The sequence below is a fragment of the Oncorhynchus mykiss genome, chromosome 1 (assembly GCF_013265735.2).
Source record: "Oncorhynchus mykiss isolate Arlee chromosome 1, USDA_OmykA_1.1, whole genome shotgun sequence".
NCBI classification, from domain to species: domain Eukaryota; kingdom Metazoa; phylum Chordata; class Actinopteri; order Salmoniformes; family Salmonidae; genus Oncorhynchus; species Oncorhynchus mykiss.
Window position 1 is genome coordinate 20,917,673 of NC_048565.1, and position 18,359 is coordinate 20,936,031.

Below are 18,359 nucleotides of genomic sequence, written 5' to 3' on the forward strand. Positions count from 1 at the left end.
CAAAGCTGGGACCGAGAGACTGAAAAACAGCTTCTATCTCAAGGCCATCAGACTGTTAAACAGCCACCACTAACACTGAGTGGCTGCTGCCAACACACTGACACTGACTCAACTCCAGCCACTTTAATAATGGGAATTGATGGGAAATTATGTAAATATATCACTAGCCACTTTAAACAATGCTACCTTATATAATGTTATTTACCCTACATTATTCATCTCATATGCATACGTATATACTGTACTCTATATCATCGACTGTATCCTTATGTAATACATGTATCACTAGCCACTTTAAACTATGCCACTTTGTTTACATACTCATCTCATTTGTACATACTGTACTCGATACCATCTACTGTATCTTGCCTATGCTGCTCTGTACCATCACTCATTCATATATCCTTATGTACATATTCTTTATCCTCTTACACTGTGTACAAGACAGTAGTTTTGGAATTGTTAGTTAGATTACTTGTTATTACTGCATTGTCGGAACTAGAAGCACAAGCATTTCGCTACACTCGCATTAACATCTGCTAACCATGTGTATGTGACAAATAAAATTTGATTTGATTTGATTTGGTGAAGCATGGTGACGGTATCATGCTGTGGGGACGTTTTTCAGCTGCAGGGACTGGGAGACTAGACTAATTCGAGGGAAAGATGAACGGAGCAAAGTACAGAGAGATCCTTGATGACAACCTGCTCCAGAGCACCCAGGACCTCAGATTGGGGCGAAGGTTCACCTTCCAACAGGACAATGACCCTAAGCACACTGCTAAGACAGCGCAGTAGTGGCTTTGGGACAAGTCTCAGAATGTCCGGACTTGAACCCGATCGAACATCTATGGAGAGACCTGAAAATAGCTGTGCAGTGATGCTCCCCATCCAACCTGACAGCGCTTAAGAGGATCTGCAAAGAAGAATAGGAGAAACTCAAAGGTGCTTCAACAAAGTAAAAATGTCTAAACAGTTTTTGCTTTGTCATTATGGGCTATTGTGTTTAGATTGATGAGGAACATTTAGTCTTAAAAAAAATCTATTTTAATCTATTTTTAAGCCTGTAACAAAATGTGGAAAAAGTTAAGGGGTCTGAATACTTTCCGAATACTGTGTGTGTGCACACTACACCACACCACACAAAAGGTGAGGTGAAAGCCTGCAGCAGACTAACCCACTTTATGTTAACTTTTTACAGGGCGATTCTCAGTGAGTTACTCTGGAATTCCCACAGTCCTTCAGAGTTTCAGAATTAAAGGTGCAGTTCCAAGGTGGCTTTTCAGGTAAAACGTGGATTGGAAGGTGTTAAATATATATACACACACACACACCCATAACTCCTTTGGTCAGTGTACCACCATGAAGAACAATTCACATGTGAAATAGGACCGTAAGGGATTTCCTCCTCTTCTTCCGAAGAGGAGAGGCAAAAAGGATCAGAGGACCAAAATGCGGCGTGGTAAGTGTCCATGGTTCTTTTAATACGTAAATGTACACATGAACAACTGAATACAAAAACAAGAAACGTGAAAACCCAAAACAGTCCTATCTGGTGATAACACAGAGACAGGAACAATCACCCACAAACACACAGTGAAACCCCGGCTACCTAAGTATGATTCTCAATCAGAGACAACTAATGACACCTGCCTCTGATTGAGAACCATACTAGGCCGAAACATAGAAATCCCCAAATCATAGAAAATCAAACATAGACTGCCCACCCAACTCACGCCCTGACCATACTAAATAAATACAAAACAAAGGAAATAAAGGTCAGAACGTGACAAGGACAAATAAGTTCTCACCAAATTATTTATTATTAAGGTATTATTTTCAATGATTCATTGTCATACTATGCTATAACACGTCATATGTAAAATAAAAATAAAAAGAGACAGACTGTCAATGATCCTGAAAAGGCTTTCACTTGTGTTCCCGTCAAGATGCCCAAAAGATGGAGACTTGGCTAAAATCATAGATTTTTACCCAGAAGACAGCAGCTCACTACAAATATTCTTCAATGTATTATTAAATGTCTCTAAAATCATACCAGTTCAAATTAGTTGTAGTAAGTCTTGTTCGAGACAGAATGGCCTTGTAATTCAAATGTGAGGGAGCTTGATGTAGAACTGCACCGCCTGGACAGGACACTAGTCTTAGTTGTAATAATTGCTTAAATGAGTTGTAATAGTACAGAAAAGTTATGCCTGGACCTAAATACTGTAATACAGAAATGTTGATTTTAATGCATAGTAGCTACAGAGCAGCTTTCAATTAACATTGTTCTGTGCCGTTCTCTTTCATTACTCCTCTGCTTATCTGGTTCTTAACTCCACACCCCCAGATTTCCCATCCAGGAGGTCCCCACGGTGCACAAGCTACAAATAGTGTTTGAGAACAGTGCCGACTTCTTTGGCAGAATAATTGTTTACTCCTTGGACATCCTGGGGGAAAGAGCTTTGTGACATTTCTGTTTCTGTGTGAGAGAGGGAGAGACATATAGGGAACGAGAGGGTATAGTGCCATTGAATAACATGACTGCTGGAAGACTACCACCCCAAATCAATTGTTTTGAATGGGAACCATATCTGACTGCTTTTGGTGAGGACATTTTAAGTTGGTTACCTGCTTGCGCACACAAACAACAAGGGAAAAGGGAGGATTTGGCTCAGACAAAGAATCTGGATTTTATTGCAGCTTTCCAGGCTTTAAGGTCATGCAACCACCTGCATATTCAAATGCTTGTGCTGTGCATTTGATTTCCCATTCCAAATGAACATCGTAAAATGTGTATGCATTTTGTTTTTGAACATTTGTTTACTATCCATTGGTGCAAAACCTCCAGTTTTTTTAAATAGATATTTAAAGATAGTTTGCCCCCCCCCCCCAAAAAAAAAGAAATATAAGCATTTCCATAATATAAAAAACATGTTGAATAAATGTACAAGATAAGAACCACAGTGTCCCTTAACGTTGGAGCTTCCGTTCCAAGTGTCTTCACTACCAACCAACCGCCTTTTGTGGCTTCAGTGTTTTGGTCAACCACCTCACCACTGATGCCAGCAGGTGATCCTCTGTTCAGCACAACGTCCTCTCTAACCACATCCTGGTGCCCTTAGCTGGTGTCATGCTTTTTTCTTCAGGAGTTTCAGAATATGGTCCTCTAACACCTTTTGGACTGAAACAACACATGATTTACAAAACTTTTTTTACTTGATTACATGATTTACTTTTGCCAGGGAAGTGTAAAAAAAAAAGTACAACTTTTTTGTTGTTGAAGATGACAGATTAGAGAGGGTGCTTACCTTGTTTGTGTCCGAGGGCAACAGCTAAGGCCATTGGACTATACCCAGAATCTGCCTCAATGTTCATGTCTGCCCCTTTATCTGAATTACAATCATAAGACCATCATATGTATTTGTGCCACTTTGAGATGACTACAGTATTTTGGTTTTGGAGATCATTAATTAAAATGACCTGTGTGCAGGGGTATGAGGCAACGTACCTAAGAGGGCCTCAGCACACCTTACATGGTTCCCTCTAACAGCGTAAAGGAGAGGAGTACCACCATTCTTAAACATACAACATCCCATTAATTAAATCACCCAAAAACATATTGAAGACTGATGTGTGATATTTCTGAAGAAATCAAGAATCCTAATTTACACCCTTACCCAGTCATAAGCATTGATATCTACTCCATGTTCAAGAAGACGTTTCACTATGACTGCATAGCCTCCTGAGCTCGCCAGGGTCAAGGCACTCTCCCGTTCCCATGCTATCGTACTAGGATCTGCCCCCTAAGACACAAGGTCATAGCAGCCACACAGGTTATAATCAACCACCACCCTGTTTATGACTAAACATTGAATTAAATTAACAAGGGTCTAGAAATATCACAAACGTTTTCCAGGAGGAAATCCACCATGGCTTTCTCTCCAAACGCTGCTGCCCACATGAGAGGAGTTAAGCCCCGTTCATCCTGCCGGTTTAATAATGAACTGTCTGCAAGGTCAACAAACATTTTAATTTTACACAGGACACTGCCTACAAGTCATCATGCTGGTTCCACAATACTACACAAGTCAGGCAAGTTCTACTCTTTGCACTATTGGTAAGTGGATATGGACATTTCTCACCTTTGCTCAGGTGTGTGGACACCTGTAAGACCTCCCCCTGGGCAGCTAGCTGGTGGATGGACAGAACTGATGAGACATCAAAGGGTCAGTGTTTTGTACATTTCATTGTCCATATACTAAATGATATGCATAATATACCTCCCTCAGTTATATACAAATACACAGGAATATACATATACAGTGTACATAAAACCACAGAGATATTTTAGGGTCATTCCTGTAACATTCCTGTGCATTATCTAATAGATTATGAATGAGAGTGCATACACAGTAGTGTTTAAGGTAATTTGCCATAAACAAAGAGTTGATTGTGTTTTCTGAGTTCAGACAGACATACTTACTGTCTAAAGTAGCTGGTCTGACTGTGACCTCGTTCCCACGCTGCCTATTCGTGAGGGTGGTGGAGTATTTCAACAGGCTCTCCTCCTCATCCACACCCATGTTCTCTGTAGGCACCATCACACCTGGTAGCAAGGAGCAATACAGATATTTCATCACATTTGCATACCCCAATGCCTATAATCATTTGAGACTTTATGCAAACTGAAAATGGTGTTGACACATTCACTGCAGACAAATGGACAAGTGTGATTACTGTATGAGAAAGCCTATAGACCATGCAAAACCAGCAAAGAGTTGTAGGACTGACAGTCATACCATTTAACCACTCTCCTCTGGCCTCCCCTGATAGACATGTAGTGGATTCCAATGCTAGGTCATCTGAGAATATGTGTAAACTGGCTGCAAGATCTGGTATCTCAACACCATCTGTGCCATCCATGGTCTCTTGAATCAAAGTAGAGATATATATTACTATATAGATTAGCTTTAGCCAACAGAAGTCAATAGAACAAATATGGAACAAATGTCTATGATTATCTCACTATCTCTTACTTTTCAAAGCTGAAATGATGGAATACCATTCCACATCAGCTCTTGCAAAATAGGAAAGTCTCAATGGAACATTATAAATAGATTCATTTTTACCTTTATGTCGCAAGCAATGGTTTATATGTCCAGCTCACAATATCGGATAAAATAGCAACATCAATGTTTTATTCTTCACTCCAACTTCCTGATATCAAAACTGAAAGTGAGTTTATTTACAAAATCCCATGATGCAATTGATAATGGTAAGCCGCCCGAACTGTCCATCCATTCATTACATTGCTTATAAATAACTTTATCCAATTAAGTGTTTTTGAATGTGTGCATGTGTAATGTATGAAATTGTTTGACTGATTTTATCTACGATAATTGTTCAATTCACCAGTAAACGCGAGATATGTCGAGAGAATAAATATCTAGGAGCTCATTTTTTATTCGTGTTGCATTCCGAACATGATTTGTGATGCGCATGACAGTAACACGGAAACTGCATGTTTATTTTTGATAACGCTTTAACACGAATTAAACCCTTGCAAATATTTAATTGTAGATCGTTTACTGTGTATAAGATGGAGGACCAGGAGATGCAACTGAAAGTTAAAAGAGGTAATTAGCGAATACTTTATAGTACAATTGTTTGCTAAAGTCAACTGTCATCACCAACTAGCTAACCTTAGCTAGTAGCTGCATTAGCTAAACAGCTAACGTAACTATTTCTCGTAACAGTATATATTATTATATGTTTATCTCTGCAGTGACTGACAAATTCACGGAAAACATGTACGTGTTGGCTAACGAGCCATCAGTGGCTCTTTATCGACTGCAAGAACACGTTAGAAGGTCCCTCCCAGAGCTAGTACAACACAAAGTAAGTAACGTTAGTGAATCCAAAGCAGTTTAGCTACATATTAACTTGCTAAGGAGAATAAATGTAGTTTTGTTACTTTACAGTAGCTATAATGGGCTGTCTAAAAACTAAATGTATACCGGTAGCTACTTTTGCAGTAACGTAATTCATAATATTATTCTCTGATCATCTCTTCCAGACAGATATGCAGAGCTGGGAGGAGCAAAGCCAAGGAGCAATCTACACTGTGGAATATGCATGCAGGTAATCTAGCCCAAGATGTACTCTTAAGGAGCCTCAATTGCGATACGGTTCTAGAAACATAAAGTCCTTTACTTTCATTTCGCATCACAAATACACTTACTCTACACTGTTTTAACTGGCTTAATCACAGTTGCAGCCAACAGTATTTTTCAGTGACAACATGTTTTTGGTGGCCTTCTTCTGTTACAAACTGGTGTTTGGAGCATGCTAGATAGCTAATTAGCACAGGTGGACCCTCTGTCTGTCGTAAACATGCGCAGTAACATGGAGATATGGCCGTGTGGGAACCATTTAAAGGTGTGTATCAATTTAAGTATTTCTCGCTGATATGAAAGATAAGGTCCTTATGCTTCCAAACCTGTACCGCAAGTGATGTGTGTTAATGTTCAGACCAAGCGTCAGGTGTCTTAACAAAACTCTCTTGTACAGAAAACGCCTTCGTCCAGTGACTTCTGTGTAATTTTAATAGAACTGCGAGTCAACCCCCTTTTGGGTTCTCAGCTGAAGGTATGGACCACAGCTGGCTCCATGTGAACTACAATTCTGACACTTTGTTTTAACGAATAGAAATGTTAATAATCCTCGCTTGTGATACGGTTTTAGAAACAATGAGAGAGAATATACCAATGAGAGAGAATATTTCAAATACGCATTTTAACAAAGTTGCGCCTGGCTGTAATAAAGCAGTTCAGGTCTTACTTGGGTCCGACACATAACAAAAAAGACATTACAGACAAAAGACTTTACAATTGACATGCATTTAAAAACAACATGTAGTGTGTGTGTGTGTGCGTCAATCTTAGTTACACATACATATCAGTACATACACACAAGTAGGTCACATGGGGAGAGTTGTTGTGCCGTGATACCAGGTTTGCTGTTCAGTTGTGCTATATAAAATGGAAGGGAATTCCATGCACTTGTGGCTCTGTATAATACTGTACATTTCCTTTAAATTGTTTTGGTCCTGGGGACTGTGAAAAGACCCCTGGTGGCATGTCTGGTGGGGGAAATTGTGTGTACCAGACCTGTGTGTAAGTTGACTATGCAAACCATTTGGAATTACCAACACATTAATGTTTGTTATAACAACAAAAAAAAAGTAGTGACGTGTTCTTTCCTTAACTCTTAGCCAAGAGAGCATGAATAGTATTAATATTAGACCTCTGATTACAAAGAGGGGCAAGACATGCCACTCTGTTCTGGGCCAGCTGCAGCTTAACTAGGTCTTTCTTTGCAGGACTTCACCATATAACTGGACAATAATCAAGATTAGATCAAACTAGAGCCCGCAGGACTTTTTGGAGTGTGGTGTCAAAAAAGCAGAGCATCTCTTTATTACGGACAGACCTCTCCCCATCTTTACAACCATTTAATCTATGTTTTGACCTTGACAGTTTACAATCTAAAATAACACTAAGTAATTTAGTCTCAACTTGTTCAACAGCTACACCATTCATTACCAGATTCAGCTGAGGTCTAGAACTTAGGGAATGATTTGTACCAAATACAGTGCTTTTAGTTTTGATGTTCAGGACCAGTATATTACTGGCCACCCATTCCAAAACAGACTGCAACTTTTAAAGGTTTTCAGTGACTTCATTAGCTATGGTTGCTGATGTGTATGTGGTTGAATCATCAGCATACATGGGCACACATGCTATGTTTAATGCCAGTGGCAGGTCACTGGTAAAAATAGAAAAGAGTTAGAGGGCCTAAACGCAGGTCGATGTGTTGCAATCCGGATGTTTGCTCATGAACGAAGGCAGGTGCACAAGACGGAAGTACATGCACGCGATGCATGCATACTAACAGGTGTTTACAAAGTCGGAAGTTTACATACACCTTAGCCAAAAACATTTAAACTCAGTTTTTCACAATTCCTGACATTTAATCCTAGTAAAAATTGGTTAGGATCACCACTTTATTTATAGAATGTGAAATGTCAGAATAATAGTAGAGAGAATTATTTATTTCAGCTTTTATTTATTTCATCACATATCCAGTGGGTCAGAAGTTTACATACATTCAATTAGTATTTGGTAGCATTGCCTTTAAATTGTTTCACTTTGGTCAAGTGTTTCGGGTAGCCTTCCACAAACTTCCCACAATAAATTGGGTGAATTTTGGCCCATTCCTCCTGACAGAGCTGGTGTAACTGAGTCAGGTTTGTAGGCCTCCTTGCTCGCACACGCTTTCTCAGTTCTGCCCACAAATTTTCTATAGGATTGAGGTCAAAGCTTTGTGATGGCACTCCAATACCTTGACTTTGTTGTCCTTAAGCCATTTTGCCAAATCTTTGGAAGAATGCTTGGGGTCATTTTTTTTTATTTTTTTTTTATTTTTTTTATTTTACCTTTATTTAACCAGGCAAGTCAGTTAAGAACAAATTCTTATTTTCAATGACGGCCTGGGAACAGTGGGTTAACTGCCTGTTCAGGGGCAGAACGACAGATTTGTACCTTGTCAGCTCGGGGGTTTGAACTCGCAACCTTCCGGTTACTAGTCCAACGCTCTAACCACTAGGCTACGCTGCCGCCCCATTGATCATTTGGAAGACCCATTTGCGACCAAGCTTTAACTTCCTGACTGATGTCTTGAGATGTTGCTTCAATATATCCACATAATTTTCCTGCCTCATGATTCCATCTATTTTGTGAAGTGCACCAGTCTCTCCTGCAGCAAAGCACCCCCACAACATGATGCTGCCACTCCCGTGCTTCACGGTTGGGATGGTGTTCGTCGACTTGCAAGCCCCCCCCCCCTTTTTCCTCCAAACATAACAATGGTCATTATGGCCAAACAGTTATATTTTTGTATCATCAGACCAGAGGACATTTCTCCAAAAAGTACGATCTTTGTCCCCATGTGCAGTTGCAAACCGTAGTCTGGCTTTTTAATGGGGGTTTTGGAGCAGTGGCTTCTTCCTTGCTGAGCGGCCTTTCAGGTTATGTCTTTATAGGACTCGTTTTTCATGTGGATATAGATACCTTTGTACCTATTTCCTCCAGCATATTCAGAAGGTCCTTTGCTGTTGTTCTGGGATTGATTTGCACTTTTTCGCACCAAAGTATATTAATCTCTAGGAGACAGAACGTGTCTCCTTCCTGAGCGGTATGATGGCTGCGTGGTTGCATGCTGTTCATACTTGCATATGCATACTTGGTACCTTCAGCCATTTGGAAATTGCTCCCAAGGATGAACCAGACTTGTGGAGGTCTACAATTTTTTTATGAGGTCTTGGCTGATTTCTTTTGATCTTTCCCATGATGTCAAGCAAAGAGGCACTGAGTTTGAAGGTAGGCCTTGAAAAACATCCACAGGTACACCTCCAATAGGCTAATTGACATCATTTCAGTCAATCAGAAGATTCTAAAGCCATGACATCATTTTCTGGAATTTTCCAAGCTAAAGGCACAGTCAACTTAGTGTATGTAAACTTTTGACCCACTGGAATTGTGATACAGTGATTTATAAGTGAAATAATCTGTCTGTAAAAAAAAAATAAAAAATGGAAAAATTAGTTGTCATGCACAAAGTAGATGTCCTCCCTGACTTGCCAAAACTATAGTTTGTTAACAATAAATTTGTGGAGTGGTTGAAAAACTCCAATCTAAGTGTATGTAAACTTCTGACTTCAACTGTACATGGACTTGCGCATGTTTTTATTTTATTTATTTTTATTTTACCTTTATTTAACCAGGCAAGTCAGTTAAGAACAAATTCTTATTTTCAATGACGGCCTGGGAACAGTGGGTTAACTGCCTGTTCAGGGGCAGAACGACAGATTTGTACCTTGTCAGCTCGGGGGTTTGAACTCGCAACTTTCCGGTTACTAGTCCAACGCTCTAACCACTAGGCTACCCTGCCGCCCCAGGTGATATAAATTGTGTTGTACCGGTGCTCTAAAAAGTTGGGGAAACAATACTTTTCTGTGGATATTTTGTTTAAAATTTCGAGCAGCTGAAGGACCAACCACACAGACAACTGGTAAAGTTCAAATGTAATTTATTCAACATTCTGGCTTGTCATTAAACTCTACGATTTTGCAGTGCTTTGTTTCAGACTGTATACCAAGAATTGGTATAAAAGTCAGATTTATTAGGCAAGTGTTACTCAACACAGCCAGGTGCATCGGGCAGTGCCAGGGCATTTCCCACAAGGCTAAAGGGGGTGTCCAATGACCCAAAGTTATGCGATGGAATTGGAGTCATGGTCTAAAGTCTACTGTTTAGGATTTTAATTATATTGAAAACATTGATCGGCAATTCAATGTTGTATTTGTTAACACACATTCATATTTTCATTTCCAGTGCAGTGAAAAGCATGACAAACAGCAGCCTGTACTTCAAAAGCATCGATGGCCTCCTTCGTCAAGCCATCAGCATGAAGGAACAGATCAGCACCTCCCAGGGGCGCAGGTAAGAGGCAGTAAACAACCACTCACTTTGGCTCTGGGAAACCATAATAACACTGTGTCCTTTACACAGTAACAACACTGTATCCTTCATTTGTCTGATTGCCCACAACCCACTCATCACTGCTGAGGAGAAAAAACACAATCTCCCTGCTCAAGGGTGGAGTTGATGAGGCTTATGAACTCCTTTTGAGTGAAAGCCAAGGTAACTTTTTCATAGACGTGGGCCACCATTTATTGTTTGTAGTTATTTTCCTGTGCAATCATCCTTTCTTTGCATTATTTTATTTGCCATTTTTGTGTCTCAGTTCTGTTTACTTTATTATTTCCCTCCATTGGCACATGCATGCAGCGCACATGAAGCGACCCCCTCTCCCATTCCCCCTGCCACTCCACCACATCCCCCATCCACTTCCTCCTGACCTCTGGAAGACGCTGTCCAAGGTTAGTCGTTCCTCAGGCATCACTCAAAGCTATACTTGGACTCAAGGACTTCTAGGCACTCTCTTGACTTTCAAGTAAGTGCACTAGAATGAAGCTGAATGTGCTAATACTGGTTTACTTAAAATGCTCCACTTTATTTTTTACACAGTGTTTTGTATCAACATACTCACAACCTTTATTCAAAGTTATGACTTATGTTTGTTTCACAGTATGCAGACTAAACACTACCAAATTTATCTACACATTGTGTAATATACAGTTTTGGCAATATATTTCAAAGACCACCTTTTGGTCTTTACCAAACAACTTTGAAAATATAAAGCATTTCTCTGCCACTTGTTAAATTGTATAATCACGTAGCAACTATAGCATTAGCTGTAGCTATAAGTTACTAACATTTTCCATTGGAATACCAGTACGTAAACATTCTAGAGGGTTTAATAGTGATGGTTTCTGTGTAAAAAGTCAATACAAAGGCAATAAGGGAACGAGATGTTAGGAAAGGTGTATTAAAATGACAGTTTCACTGTATGTCTGTATTGAAATGTACAGTAATAGTATTAGTGGTGCTTGGATCATGAAGGGATAGCTCAGAGCTTTTAAATAGCTTCAGATATTTTCTATCCATACTGTATTCTTCGGAACGTTTGATGGTTGGTTAGGAATGTACTAACTGCTAAGACTTTGTAGGTCAGGTTACACCAGAGTAGAGTCTTTACTGGAGGCTCCTGACTTGCGGGCCAGCACGCTCCGCATCTCATTGTTAATGCCATTCCAGGGCTTAGATGGAGACTGCAGCAGCCCTGACTCTGTTGACAGGGTCCTGTGCATTCTAGAACCACTTCCACCGCTACTGTAGCCCTCCTTGTCACTGCTGTGGCTCTGAGGGCTGTGGGATGGGGAGTACTGATGCTGGTGATGCTGCTTAGGGTCGGTGCAGGGAGGGGGGTAGGACAAATGCCGGTGGAGTTGGGAGTTGTTGCGGTGCCTCCTGGGTTTTTCCCCGTCTTGGAGCTTGCCTTGCCGGGCGGCAGGGGTGCTCCCACCGTGCTGGTTCTGGTACAAGGTGTCAGTGTGTTCCCCACCGCGGTAGTGTTGGGCGGTACGGGCGGCTTTGACCAGGGAGTGAATCACGATCATCAGCAGAATCAGGATGCCCGAGGCCAGTACGCATGCGCTCGCTATGCCTGTCTCTACCTCAAACACCAGCAGCATGTAGATGGACATAGCTGCAGCAGAGAGAGAGGGATAGAGAGAGAAAGATAAACAGAGTAAGAGGGGGAGATGGACACAGTGACCGGTACAGAAAGATGAGTCTATACACTGTAAGAAAGATCACTTTTCAGATCCCTTTTTCTCCCTGGGGTGGATAACTAATGTAGTGCATTGCCACGGTTGTGTTTTTGACCTATTTTACTATATTGGACATCTCTCAGCAGGAGAAGAACCACAGACCCAAGAGTGCTGAAGGAAGGAGGAGAGAAACACAGCTCTGGGACATGATGATGATGACGACATTGTGGCATTGCAGTGAGGCTCTGGCTAAGTTCCCTCTGAAAGGGAGATGTGGGGTCAGGAGGTCATTCACCCTACCATCACAATGGTGCCCTGCCCCCACCACCTCAACAAGAGACTCAATGGAATGGAAAGCCAGCAGCTTTGCTTTGCCAGGACATGCATTAACATGTCAAAGTCATTATTTTGGGCCTTGTGTATCAATCAATTGGAGGGACTCTGAAAGTAGTGACTTTTGCCTCTGCTGCAAATTAACTGGAAAATATCTGTAGGAATCTAAATTAAGTTTTCCTTTCTAGGATCACAACTATTTGGTAGAAGCTGTTAATTGTTTAGCCGTTGGTCTAAACGTATGTAATGTCTGATAATTTAGCTAAAGCAGATTAATTTAAAAGCTTGCACGTGAGGTTCATTTGTATTTATTATGGAACCCCATTAGCTGCTGCCAAAGCAACAGCTACACTTCTTGGGATCCAGCAAAAAATAAATGCAGTAATATATATTAGAATATAATTTTAAACATTAAAATAAATGTTACAACATATTAACTGTCTCTCTGCAGGCCACTACTCTAATGCAACACACTATCCAGGTGTGTGTGTGTGTGTGTGTGTGCGCATATATGTGTGTCGGGTACCTGTGTGTGTACATATGTACCCATGTGTGTGTGACGCTTCAGTCCTCACTGTTCCATAAGGTGTATTTGTCTTTTTTAAATCTGATTTTATTGCTTTTGGGAGTTACTTGATGTGGAATAGAGTTATGTGGGCTGACTACTGTGTACATAATGCTACCAAATATGTAGCAGTTTGTTACTTTTGATTTTGCCAATGAGTTTTGGGTGACACGTGTTAAGACCAGCTGGATGCAGATTGCTTTGTTCCACAATATGTTCTGGTCATTAACTAGGCCTTACCGTTATTTGTTGGTCTTACCTGCTAAGTATACTGAAACCCCAAGGCAAAATAGTCCGATGGCCACATGTCGGACAGCTCGGCTATCCAATAGGAACCAGTCTGCTCTGTGGGAGGAAATGAAGCAAATGCAATCAGCTACATGACCATACTATTTGTGGAAAGTGCTAAATTATGTATTTAGACCAAAATAAATCAATTCAAGGTTGCAATTAGGCCTTCTGTCCATAATTGTTCTATCATGTGGGATACTTTTCTGCTCAAAATCGATCGTTTTAAACAGAATGCTTTGTCATTACTTGCACTGGAGTGCACAGAAGCTAAATTAAAGTACATTTATAAGCCAAAGTGGGAAAGAGCAGGGCCACTGAGGCCAGGGGCCGTGCACTGGGTGCATAATGAGGAAATGCTATTGTTTGTCCAGGATTCATACCAAGTTTAGAGATAGGGGTCGGTCATTTAAGCAGCCTCTGCACACTGAAAGTTATGAATGTATAAGAATGTAGTATTCTTTAATTTCTATCAATGTCAAACATTAATATAGGCTAATTAAAGCACATTATTCAACCAAATAAACTACTGGTGTATCACTGATGTTAGCCTACAACAAATAGCATCCTAAGTATAGGTGTGTTGATGGATTTACCTTTCAGTATCATCTTCTCCTCTGCATATCTCGGTTGTAAAGTAGCTGTGCAGAAGGCAGACCACGACAGAGCTCAAATTGAGCGTGAGAGACAGAGCAGAAAGCACTGTAGACACTGGCATCAGCACTGCCCAAACATTAGTTGGCACGATGGAGATGGTGGGGGGAGATTCCTTCACAGCAATCTGTTGTGTTTGTAAATGGAAAATCAGATTGACCGATAGCAGAGACATAATCCCTGATAGGATCCCTAATAAAGCAAGGACCATCAAAGACCGCTGGCTGTAAACCGTCATATTTGGGTAATAAATCACGGACTGACGTCGACGCACTTGTCTTCCTTGGAAAAAGTTATCGCGGTGGGAATCCACTTTATCCTCCGGATCCTTCTTGCGGTCCTCTTTTCCAAAGGCTTCAAACTAACATAAAATGTAGTTTTAAGTGTAGAAAAATGTTTTGAATAGGAAAAGGTAAGAAACCTGTGATTTAGAGTCCGATCATGGAATTAGAGTGTTATTTGCGTATTGTGCGCGAGCACCCACTCCCCCAGCCGAGCATGTGATGTTCTTTAAATCCCCAGATTAAAAACTTCGCAACAACAATGGACTTTTCACTTGGATTCTCCGGAACAATGCGTTGATGTGCTCGTCCGAAGCAGTCCACAGCCGGGGGGAAACTATACAAATTTATACAAGTTAGAAACTATTCACTTTCCCTTGCAAAACATGAATTACACCGGCATGAAGGCATTTTGGGAACGTTAACACAATTGCAGTAGTGCGCATTGAATTTAAACCTCAAATACATTTTACATATGAAGAAACCATGCTCCAGAAAACAAATATTTTTATTTGTATATTATGACTTGGTTTTTATTTATGTTGGGTTGACTAGGCCACAGTCATATTTGTGGTGCAGACATGCTATTAAAATGAATAAGGATCCATCAAGATACATTCTTTAGTTCTCAATAGCTCTTTAATTAAGCATTGTTTGTTTAATTAATCAATAGTAGCCTCCTGAAAATAATCAAACTAAAAGTGTCTACATTAGTTATTGTTTCGCTTATCATGCACGAGCGTCTGTAATTGCCAAAAGATGACGCAATGCCATCAGCTCGCGATTGTGCAACGCCCCAAGAGGTCCTGGGAATTTGAAATGGGGTGTCCTGCCCTCTCATTCATTCTCCCCGAAATCTCCCTCTTTGAATCCAATTAACTTTTCAGTGGTTGCCTTGGAAACACACACTGTTTACCCAGAGAGCGCACTGCTGTTGCTCTGTTGATTTGAGGCTACTGCCCTGTGCATTCACTCACCCACCTTTCATGTTTGGCTTCTTTAGGAAACGTAATTCATTTCACCATTGACCTGTTATTGTACACTTAATCAAAATATCAATGCAACATGTAAAGTGTTGATTTCATGAGCTGAATTAAACTATCCTAGAAATGTTCTATACTGCACAAAAATATTATTTCTCTCAAATGTTGTGCACAAATTTGTTTACATCCCTGTTAGTGAGCATTACTCCTTTGCCAAGATAACTAATCCACCTGACAGGTGTGGCATATCAAGAAGCTGATAAACAGCATGATCATTACACAGGTGTACCTTTTTCACTTTTGTTACAACACAATGCCACAGATGTCTTACGTTTTGAGGTAGCTAACTTACTGCAGGAATGTCCACCAGAGCTATTGGCAGATAATTTAATGTTAATTTCTATACCATAAGCCGCCTCAAATGTCGTTTAAGAGAATTTGGCAGAATGCACAACCGGCCTCACAACCACAGACCACATGCCAGCCAGCCCAGGACCTCCACATCCAGCTTTTTCATCTGCGAGAGCATCTTGAGACCAGCCACCCGGACAGTTGATGAAACTGTGGGTTTTCACAAACAAAGAATTTCTGCACAAACTGTCAGAAGCCGTCTCAGGGTAGCTCATCTGCGAAGTCGTCGTCCTCACCAGGGTCTTGACCTGACTGCAGTTTGGCGTCTTAACGACCTCAGTGGGCAAATGCTCACCTTCAATGGCCACTGGCACGCTGGAGAAGTGTGCTCTTCAAGGATGAATCCTGGGCCTCCCGGGTGGCGCAGTGGTTAAGGGCGCTGTACTGCAGCGCCAGCTGGGTTCGCGCCCAGGCTCTGTTGTAACCGGCCGCGACCAGGAGGTCCGTGGGGCGACGCACAATTGGCCTAGCGTCGTCCGGGTTAGGGAGGGCTTGGTCGGTAGGGATGTCCTTGTCTCATCGCGCACCAGCAACTCCTGTGGCGGGCCGGGCACAGTGCGTGCTAACCAAGGTTGCCAGGTGCACGGTGTATCCTCCGACACATTGGTGCGGCTGGCTTCCGGGTTGGATGCGCGCTGTGTTAAGAAGCAGTGCGGCTGGTTGGGTTGTGTATCGGAGGACGCAGGACTTTCAACCTTCGTCTCTCCCGAGCCCGTACGGGAGTTGTAGCGATGAGACAAGATAGTAGCTACTACAACAATTGGATACCACGAAATTGGGGAGAAAAAGGGGTAAAAATAAAACAAATTAAAAAAGGATGAATCCCAGGTTTCAACTGTACCGGGTAGATGTGAGCGAGTGATTTGAGCATGTTTGGGATGCTCTGAATTTACGCGTGTTCCAGTTCCAGCCAATATCCAGCAACTTCGCACAGCCATTGAAGAGGAGTGGGACCACAAGCCACAATCAACAGCCTGGTCAACTCTATGCGAAGGAGATATGTCACGCTGCATGAGGGAAATGGTACTGATTGGTTTTCTGATCCACGCCCCTACCTTTTTTTTAAGCTATATGTGCCCAACAGATACATATCTGTATTCCCTGTCATGTGAAATCCATAGATTAGGGCCTAATGGATTTGTTTAAATTGACTGATTTCTATATATGAACTGTAATTGTTGCATGTTGCGTTAATACTTTTGTTCAGTTTACAGTATATTGAATTTCAGAAAATACTTGATTGACAGTAAATGTGTCCTATTGGTGATCATTGTGACATCTATGGATTGCACCACTTAACAAAAAAACAATGCCTACAGTTTGATTAATTAATATTCCTACTATTTATTTCCATCATCCATATTTAGACTATGGCTATGTCTCCATTTTCTGAAGTTACTTTAATTACATGGATACCTCCCTAGTATGCAAATAGAATACCTTTTTGATTTCATGCAAACAAGCATGGTTGTATTTTATCCATTCTGAAGTGTATAGCACATGTTAAAACCCTACAACAACAAAAGTTCAAAGAAAACCAAAGCTTAATTAGGTATAATTCTATATATGTGTATGTACTGATGCTGATCTCTAGTAATAAGGGGTAAGGGAAATGTTATCTGCATGTGATTGTCTTGAAGACAGCAGGACACCTGTAGTGCAGCTAAAGCTGTTCTGATGGAGATAAGCTTGCAGCTATAAAAGTACACACATGAAGAATTGCTCTCACATATGCACACTGACCATGGAGTCTATTTCTGAATTTGACAGCCTCACCACACATACTAAAATGGCAGCATCTGATGTTGTCGAAAGCAGAAGTGAGCAGTTTCAGGAAAACAAAAAAGAAGTCTAAATGTGAACACTTTCCAAAGGCTCCTTCATCTGACTTAGAATATACTCTCTTCATGTGATTCATAAGGCTTTTGGGGAAACATACTTTGGTATGTCTGGCCTCAGAGCCATGCAAAATATATTTTACTTATTTCTGAACACCTCCAAGATGTATGATACCTACTAATGGTCTACTTTAGGGAGGTTTGTCAGTGAGGATGGGTGGGTGAAATCCGCAACAGTCTTGCAATCCAAAGGTTGCATGTTTGAGGGGTGTCAGGGACAACTGTAGTATTTTAGCTAACCCTGATACTAAACCTAACCCAATTCACTAACCTGCTACGTAAATTAATCTAACCATTTTCTTTTTAGTTCTCCTAACCTTTGTCTTTAGGTTCCCTAACCGTCAATGTAAATTCTCCCCCTAATTATCTTATGTTGTTACAGCGCAAGAAGCAACCTGGTCTCAGATAAAGACGTGCAATACTATACGTCATCCAAGTTGTATGCTATTGGATGCTATTGGACAACCGTGTAAGATGTATGATACTATACATGCATTAATTCACATGATAATGTCGACCACTATTCCATTTATAATGTAACTGAATGTAACATAACAGATCTCCTCTGCCCTGTCTTTGAACCTAAACCTCCATAATGAATAACTTTTAGACAAAAGGTCAACACAGCTTCTATGATTCTTAGCAGGT

At 40.9% G+C, this 18,359-nt stretch overlaps 3 protein-coding genes across 10 annotated transcripts; 1 reads left to right on the plus strand and 2 right to left on the minus strand.

The window, feature by feature from the left end:
• Window positions 1-1,953: 1,953 nt before the first annotated feature.
• Window positions 1,954-5,261, minus strand: rfxank (regulatory factor X-associated ankyrin-containing protein). 2 transcript variants are annotated; one of them, XM_021586194.2, is made up of 9 exons: window positions 5,133-5,261; window positions 4,803-4,931; window positions 4,487-4,609; window positions 4,146-4,211; window positions 3,911-4,011; window positions 3,681-3,806; window positions 3,512-3,578; window positions 3,312-3,392; window positions 1,954-3,184 (listed from the first exon to the last, which is right to left on the minus strand). In XM_021586194.2, the coding sequence occupies exons 2-9, from the start codon at window positions 4,924-4,926 to the stop codon at window positions 3,132-3,134; spliced, it is 741 nt and encodes a 246-aa protein (XP_021441869.2). In that variant the 5' UTR covers window positions 4,927-4,931; window positions 5,133-5,261; the 3' UTR covers window positions 1,954-3,131. The 2 variants fall into 2 exon arrangements, with proteins under 2 accessions (XP_021441869.2, XP_036823141.1); XM_036967246.1 differs by lacking the exon at window positions 4,803-4,931 and having other exon boundaries at window positions 5,133-5,230.
• Window positions 5,262-5,307: 46 nt separating this feature from the next.
• borcs8 (BLOC-1 related complex subunit 8) lies at window positions 5,308-13,665 on the plus strand. 7 transcript variants are annotated; one of them, XR_002471004.2, is made up of 6 exons: window positions 5,308-5,639; window positions 5,789-5,901; window positions 6,080-6,144; window positions 10,458-10,565; window positions 10,914-11,079; window positions 12,442-13,665. XR_002471004.2 is itself a non-coding variant. In XM_021586643.2 (6 exons), the coding sequence occupies exons 1-5, from the start codon at window positions 5,525-5,527 to the stop codon at window positions 10,981-10,983; spliced, it is 471 nt and encodes a 156-aa protein (XP_021442318.2). In that variant the 5' UTR covers window positions 5,357-5,524; the 3' UTR covers window positions 10,984-11,005; window positions 12,442-13,665. The 7 variants fall into 7 exon arrangements, 5 of the variants coding, with proteins under 5 accessions (XP_021442077.1, XP_021442154.1, XP_021442240.1 ...); XR_002471008.2 differs by having other exon boundaries at window positions 12,445-13,665; XM_021586643.2 differs by having other exon boundaries at window positions 5,357-5,639; window positions 10,914-11,005.
• Window positions 10,137-14,780, minus strand: tmem221 (transmembrane protein 221). Its single transcript, XM_021586079.2, has 3 exons — window positions 14,081-14,780; window positions 13,456-13,541; window positions 10,137-12,234 (listed from the first exon to the last, which is right to left on the minus strand). The coding sequence occupies exons 1-3, from the start codon at window positions 14,374-14,376 to the stop codon at window positions 11,702-11,704; spliced, it is 915 nt and encodes a 304-aa protein (XP_021441754.2). The 5' UTR covers window positions 14,377-14,780; the 3' UTR covers window positions 10,137-11,701.
• Between the last annotated feature and the right edge of the window lie 3,579 nt (window positions 14,781-18,359).

Bases quoted from the DNA above. Each gene is read 5' to 3' on its own strand.
- borcs8 (XM_021586643.2), top strand. From the start codon at position 5,525: ATGTTTATTTTTGATAACGCTTTAACACGAATTAAACCCTTGCAAATA. The intron at 5,640-5,788 runs GTAATTAGCGAA...TTATCTCTGCAG, and splicing joins GCAACTGAAAGTTAAAAGAG to TGACTGACAAATTCACGGAA. The intron at 5,902-6,079 runs GTAAGTAACGTT...CATCTCTTCCAG, and splicing joins CAGAGCTAGTACAACACAAA to ACAGATATGCAGAGCTGGGA.
- tmem221 (XM_021586079.2), bottom strand. From the start codon at position 14,376: ATGACGGTTTACAGCCAGCGGTCTTTGATGGTCCTTGCTTTATTAGGG. The intron at 13,542-14,080 runs GTAAATCCATCA...TTCCTCCCACAG, and splicing joins GGAGAAGATGATACTGAAAG to AGCAGACTGGTTCCTATTGG. The intron at 12,235-13,455 runs GTAAGACCAACA...TCTCTGCTGCAG, and splicing joins GGTTTCAGTATACTTAGCAG to CTATGTCCATCTACATGCTG.
- rfxank (XM_021586194.2), bottom strand. From the start codon at position 4,926: ATGGATGGCACAGATGGTGTTGAGATACCAGATCTTGCAGCCAGTTTA. The intron at 3,807-3,910 runs GTTTGTGATATT...CTTGTGTCTTAG, and splicing joins TGGATTTCCTCCTGGAAAAC to GGGGCAGATCCTAGTACGAT. The intron at 3,579-3,680 runs GTAAGGGTGTAA...TGTATGTTTAAG, and splicing joins ATATCAATGCTTATGACTGG to AATGGTGGTACTCCTCTCCT.